Raw genomic sequence first — 7,228 nt, 5'->3', positions numbered from 1 at the left:
AGTCCATAAAATAAATTGGCAGAAATGGTATGCTGATTGCGACGTTATCTTCTTTCAGATGTTTTATAGTGAGACTTGAAGGCACAGAAATAAGTAAGGGTTATTTTTAGGCAACGAGGGAATATGCGATTTGCTATGCGATTTGATATGCGAGGTGAATAAATCACATATTCCCGTGTGGTGCCTAAAAATAACCGGCTTATTTTTCACATGGGCGAGGTATCAACAGTGGCTTAAAACAATAAGAATACGCTGAAGAAAAACAAATGTTTTTTTTTTTTTCTCGACACACACTTAACAGCAGCAGAAAGGTTCCGAAAAGACGCACTGGGGTTTCCACTTTGTTAAATTTTATAATAAACAGGTTATTTTTTCGTTTTTGATATGCCGATAAAAACAATCAATATGCGTGCCAAACTAGCTTTACAAAAGATTAAAGATTCCGAAAGTACGCATTAGGATTTTGTAATTGCCTAATAGTACCGACAACTTTGTAACCACCTTTTTTCACCAATTAACTGCAAAGTTGGTAGAAGTGAGTGAGTCTGCGAAGGAAAGTTCTAATTTTTCGACAAATCCAGGCAATAACTTGGAGCCTGCTATCCTCTAAGAATCGGGAAGAGGACTACGAAAACGCTCAGTTTAATTAGCATTGAGGAGGCGACAAAAGGGTTGTTTAGCTTTAACCAGGTGGAAACAAATGGGAAGAAAACGTCGAAGAGGCCAGAGAGATCATCGTTGACGATGACAAATTAAAAGAGCTGCTGGCCAGGAATAGTGAAGGATCCCGAAGAAGACAAAAAAGGGACCTTTAGGCGTTTGAATGTTTGGAGTGTGTTAGCAACCGAACAGAATAAACTGCTTCGGGAATTCTGAAAAAGCGAACGTCGAGGCACGAGTTCCGGAACGCATTTCTCATGTTTTCAATTGAGCAATTGCTCAGTAGTATTTAAAATAAAATGTAACAACAGTCAAGGTAAAATGAATGTAACGTTATTAAAGTAAAGTTGTGGTTTTGTTTGTAATGCGAGGCTTGTGGATTTGCTACGAGGGGAATATTGTCGTAATATTCCCCTAGGGGGTTATCAACTCTAATATTCCCCTGGTGGAATATTAGAATATCAGCCCCGCTCTCCCCTGTTACAATCAAAGCCGCTCCCAGCTTTTCAGACAGTTGTTAATTAGCGGGGTTTATTCAATATAACAAGCTTGGAAGAACAAAGGAAAATGAGCCATGTGAAAAATAAAAGAAGTTAACAGAGCTTCGTTTACATATAGGTCATATGTCTGTATAAGTTTATACATTTATCAATTTCCAGAATTCCTCATCGACGCCTCGATCGGAATTTTCCTTGAGCGGGTGTGCAGACAGGCTAACGAGTTAACCACATTTAAGTACATTTTCCGTTTTCCGATTCTAGTGGTAGTCGTGGCAGTTCAGACGATCGACGATTCCGTTATTTCACACGACTCAATGTCATACATAGTGCTCTGTGTCGAACTTTTTTCTTTTAAATATAGAAAACCATATATCCCATGCTATATGTTTTTTCTTTGTGTTGTCTTTTTTTTAATTCAATAATTGGGTCAAAGTTTTTTCGGCGTGGGTCATTAATTATTTTATCACTCGACTGAATTTTTCTGTTTGGGCTTTAGAGTTTAAAAAAATAAAAAATAAAAAGCAAATAACTAAAACAAAAGCAGCGATCTCCTAAACATTCCTACATTAAAAGTTGTCTACAAAATAAACAAACCTATTCGCAAAATTTAAACTTATGATGCATGCTTCGGATTATTCAGAAAATTTTCCTGGTCAGCAATTTAAATAGTCTAAATAGGCAGTACAGTCTGGCCGCGGAAAAAAATCTTTGAATCCGCGGACAACGAATCCATGCGATCTACATGTATACCGTTTTCTAGCCAAATGCAAGTTTAACTACTAATAATGGAAAAATACCGAGCTTTATATTTTTTTTATAACCTCAATATTAAACGTGTACCTCAAATTATCGATGAGCGGAAGAGCGTGACAAAATTTCAAATTGAAGCTCAATAGACTCATTCTTCAGAAGAATGCTAGCATAAAGTTTCTAAACAGTCGATAATTAAGATATTTTGTGTTCTAGTAGTGTTCACTGTAGAACGTAAGAGAAAGAAATGAAGCCAGAAAGCTAAAATTAAAAAGAAGATTAATTTTACCTTTACTTACCTTTGCTACTGCGAAGACGTCGGCCGGACATTGAGAACCGCGTGTTATTACAAATCACGTGTTAATGATGTCAACCAACTTTAATTTGACCCTAATTTGGTCTCTACGTCATCTCTATAAATTAATAAATATTTATTTTAACTTTAATTTTTTCCGTGTTTATCGGATAAGAAATACTTCTAGAGTGGGGGCTCTTGCTAATAGATTTGGAACGTAACCTACCATATCAGGCCCCCCATATCAGGCCCCGACCTACAATACCAGGCCCCGACATACAATATCAGGCCTCGACCTACCATATCAGGCCCCTGTCAAATGAGGCAAATTAGTACTTTGTATACTTAAGTATTAAACAGTTTTATGAATTCTTTGCTATCTAGTAGTCGAACAAAGGTTTTCTGACACGTCATTCACGTTAAACTTACTCCCGAGTCTATAAATGCCGGCGAATAAGAACTAGCCGAGAGAGTCACGCAACGCGTTCTTTAAATCGGATCCCTGCAGTAGTGTTTACCCGTGGACAACACGGGTTTATATATATATGTTATTTTAATTAGTTTGTGCTTTTAGCAAGCAAGTTTTCTAACACGTCATTCACGTTAAACTTACTCCCGAGTCTATAAATGCCGGCGTATAAGAACTAGCCGAGAGAGTCACGCAACGCGTTCTTTAAATCGGATCCCTGCAGTAGTGTTTACCCGTGGACAACACAGGTTTATTCATATGTTATTTTATTTAGGTTGTGCTTTTAGCAAGTAGTGTAGTGTATTCCACCATCGTATACTGAAAAGAAAATTGTTCGACTGGAGTGCGTTTCATATTCATCATTTGGAAAGCGAACAACTAAAGGACTGCCGGCTTCACTAGCCTTTTCTCTATGTGACAGGCACATGTCCTTTTGCTTTACTGTAAACCACTTAAAACGACCGCCAACTATCTCCTCGAGCGAGTCATCACGAAGGTTAACAGGTACTTCAAAAGGGCGAGCATATTGAACACTTTGTAAGTGCACACACTCAAATGCAGGATGACCGCTTCGTCTGGCTACTCCTGCAGCGTCCAAGCATTCGTTAACTTCACATGCGCTTGATACTGGTTTAGCTGCGTTAGGCGAATTTGTCTTATGCTGGCAATGGATTGGATGCATAGTTCCAGAAAACGTGCGACTGATAAGAAAAATTCCCTTTTCAAAATCAACACAAACACCCTTCAGATGTCGGCCCGAACTAATGACGGCTTCCTTTTTTCGTTTATGCTGGTCCCGAATATGGCGTTGCAAGGCCTTCTTGTTCGGATAGCACTTTGAGCATTCAGGACAAACAACTTTGTTTTCGGAGTACAACACTTTCTGCTGATCTTTCGGGGTCTCTTGCACAGAATCACACTGTTGTGTTGTAGTTTTTGAAGAAGTAGTATCATTGCACAACTTAACATCTGAATGAGTGTTGAGGTGAACATTCATAGCACTTTCTCGTTCAAAAACGCGCGCACAGTAACAGCAGTGCCAATGAGCTCGATTTTTAAGCGTCTTCCCAGTAGATGTCGAACACTGAAGAATACACTTAAGCATCACTTTGTCTGCAAATAAAACGTAAAATTGACTATAAATATTTAAAGAGAAAAATGTACATTTTAGCTGAGAGACCGCCTTAATTAAAATTCAAATATAAACAAATGAACAGATCGCTTGTTTTTGCTGCTAAAATATTGCGCGGGTAATAAAATAGTTGCATATTTTTTCAGTATAACCATTGACAGCATTTTATCCCACGCTGCAAAATAGCATTCAAATCAGGAGATCACATCAGGGTGGTAAATTTTCTTTTTTCCTTTTTTTCTTACAAATCACGACTCACGTATATTTTTTTACCATTTCAAGAATCTCGTATATATTTGGGTATTTATTATTGTACCTTATTGTTACTTATTTTCGCGGGAACTTAATTTCGCGAAATAAAAAAAATACCGGTCTTCATTAACAAACAGTAAGTCTCAAAATTTGCACAACTGATTTTAAATTTAAAACAGTTTGAAATTTTCCTTTATAACAAAGTAAAGCTAGTTTGACGACTGTACCAAGATGATTATGTAGAAAACTGAACGTAACGTTAATTAGTTTTACAGATTTCTATAGAAGGGTATTAAAGTTCGCGTCGTTATTTTTTCGCGAGAACATTTTCCCGCGGGTCTTTAATTTCGGGATTTTTTTGTAAATCGCGAAAACCGCAAAAATTAAGTCTTGCGAAAATAAAGAAAATGAAAATGAAAGAAAATGAGCTTTAGCCTGTTAGTTAATTCGTGTCGCATTTACCTTTCAAAAGCTAAGAAGCAAAGCTAATATCTTAGGCGAATTCACAGCTTAAGACAAGACCAATCTCGTTCAAAGGTTCTCTCTACCCGCCCGGCCCTCTCGCCCTGGGGGACGGGAGAGAGACCATGGGAACGAGGTTGAGACAAAACCTAAAATGCATAAATTTAGCCATAAGAACGCGTCCATTATTATACAGAATCAGTCTTTGGCTTTAATATTGTATCAATTTTGCTCCGATGCCGTAAAACTGATTTTTGAGTACTCAATCCATCTTCGGTTTTCACGAATGTGCTTAGCTTGAATCACGAATCACAGCCCTCCTAAAAAGAAGATCTCGCGTAACACTAGACTGGAAATTCACGGATCACGGACAGATTTAAGCTGTTTCACCCGCCACGCGCTTACTTTTGCCGAAAAACACGCGTCATGCATAACCCCTTTACCGCCCTGTTACATGAGTGTAATGCGTGCATGTGTTTATTTAAATTAAAAATTTGGAGCATTATGAACTCGCGCTGCATTTATTTATACCCGGCATTAACAGCTTTCCAAAGGGAACTGTGTACCTCTCTCGAAACTGCACTAGGTTAAAATCGCGCAGCACATATGTTTACTGGTCTTTGTGAAACACTTCAAAGAAAAAAATCAACTTCTATGATTTGTTTTAACGCAAACTTTTTAAAGATTTCAAATCGATTCATTTCTTTTGATTAAAGCAAAACAATGGACGAGAAATATCACACTTCGAAATCCCGCTTTAAGCCTGTCATAAATTAGCAATCGTGGTTTTAAAACTTTTAATTTTGATAAGAAGGCTCAGAACACAGTATCATTTTCGTATATCATCGTACAAAGCTGTTTTTAGAAACGTTAGAGATGACTCGATTACCGTAATGTTATTGCATTAAATCATATTTTGCAAATAATATGTGACTGTGTACTGTGTACTAATTGGTAGTTTTTAATAAAACAATTATTCCACTCGCGCTTGTTGGATATGAGATCTCATATCCTACGCGCGCTCGTGGAATAATTGTTAAATAGAGGATCGTTATATCGGGCTTCTACTGTATTCCTAAAACCGGTGTACACCTATCAATGCAAATTTCTCTTCCCTGGGTACCCCAGTGAAACAAGCATGTCATCGCGCAACTATCAGCTCTCCCCCCACCCCTTAGGCCGCTAATTTGCCACGCCGACAATCTTCCGATTGCCGCAAACTTATTGTCGGCTCCTCTCGGCTCATAGTGAATATTTGACAAAATTTATCTTAGCCGTTATAAAGTCCCTTTAAACCCCACCAAAACCGCAAGCTTCGTAGGCTACCGCTTCGCTATACTAGTTGTGACTATTATGAAAGTTTAAGGATGACAAGCGGCTGTAATGTTATTTAGGTAGATTCAATTAAAGTCCCATGAATGGAAGTGCGGAATGCACTTAAATATTTTTTTTAGGTTGACTTGAATAAACTCACTAAACTCGCGCAAAAGATATAGTTTTGAAAGAATAATAACTAGTTCAACTTGTTCTACAAAGGAATCGGTAAACATAGGTAAAACGCGCTACAAAACACTTGCGACAAGTCAACCCTCCGTCCAAAGGCGTTCATCCGTGAAGCGCGTTAAACGATTGTTTCCGATTCACGAGAGAAAACATTATTGAACTAAACTATTCAAAGAGAAATGGTAGGACTCACCTTCCCGCGTAATTTTTTGATCCCAGTGTCTCTTTCTGAAATGCTCCTTCAGTTTACATTGTTTTGGTAAAGGTTTCCGTTCATTCTTGGGGCACAGGCTGCAGTGGTATAGATTCCCTTCACAAGGTGAAGGGCAGTTCTCGTCACCACATCGATCAAATGTATCGGGAAAATCATACTCGGTTGAAACGATTGAAGCATGTTGTGAAACATTTTCCTGTTGAATATAAGTTATAAAGCTGGTGTTATAGGCAAAAGTGAGTAACTGGAGAAAGATAACACATAACTTACCTCCATTGCTTTAGGCAAGTCCTTCAGTAAGCCTGCGTTTGATTGATTAATTCTAAGTGAAGCCAAACTCGATGTTCGAGGAACATTTTGACCTCAGCACAAAAGGATGCCGCAGTGTTTTCAGTTCATCGCTTCGTTGTTCTTCTTTTCCTTACTTAAAGCCAAGAGCAAAACGAGTTCAAGAAAGAAGAGTACGCGGCGATTAAGACACGCTACACGTTAGGTTATTTGATTGCAAACTTTATTGAAAAGGAAGTCGACCTCTCCCTTTTTTGACACCCCAATATTATAATGGTGCCAAATTTTATCAGGAAATAAAATGAACAAAGACGAGACTAGACTTTCTCAAAGTCGTTCGCTTCTCGTTTCCGGTTTGGTAGTAGTAGCAGCAGGGTGCGAATTTTGTCGGAAATACATATGTTCTGCTGAGATTTCGCTCAAGTCTAACATTTTGAGACAATCGTACTAGTAGCTCAAAAGTGTTCCTCGTGTTTTCGGTTCTATCATATTTTCAGCATTCTTTTGTTAAGTTTCCAGCGACATGGACATGTTTTGTTGTTTTTAAAATATTTTTCCCCACCGTGATCTGTTCTCCCTATGAGTCATTAAGCGCAGTTGGAAAGCTAGAAGATAACAATTATTTGACAGTTTCACTCGTCTTTAAAACCCCTGTTTAAAGTTTGTGGCTTGGTATGTTTTGGCTTAGGGCTTGATATTGTAG

At 38.1% G+C, this 7,228-nt stretch overlaps 1 protein-coding gene across 1 annotated transcript; it reads right to left on the bottom strand.

The window, feature by feature from the left end:
* Positions 1 to 2,957: 2,957 nt before the first annotated feature.
* On the bottom strand, positions 2,958 to 3,779 carry LOC144659278 (uncharacterized). Its single transcript, XM_078519699.1, has one exon. It carries the CDS (start codon positions 3,777 to 3,779, stop codon positions 2,958 to 2,960), a length of 822 nt encoding a protein of 273 aa, XP_078375825.1.
* Positions 3,780 to 7,228: the final 3,449 nt, after the last annotated feature.

The sequence above is a fragment of the Oculina patagonica genome, chromosome 7 (genome assembly GCF_052425735.1).
Source record: "Oculina patagonica isolate OP01 chromosome 7, crgOcupat, whole genome shotgun sequence".
Taxonomy (NCBI): Eukaryota; Metazoa; Cnidaria; class Anthozoa; order Scleractinia; family Oculinidae; genus Oculina; species Oculina patagonica.
The sequence above is the reverse complement of the archived record's forward strand: the minus strand, read 5'-3'. Positions and strand labels throughout refer to the sequence as shown.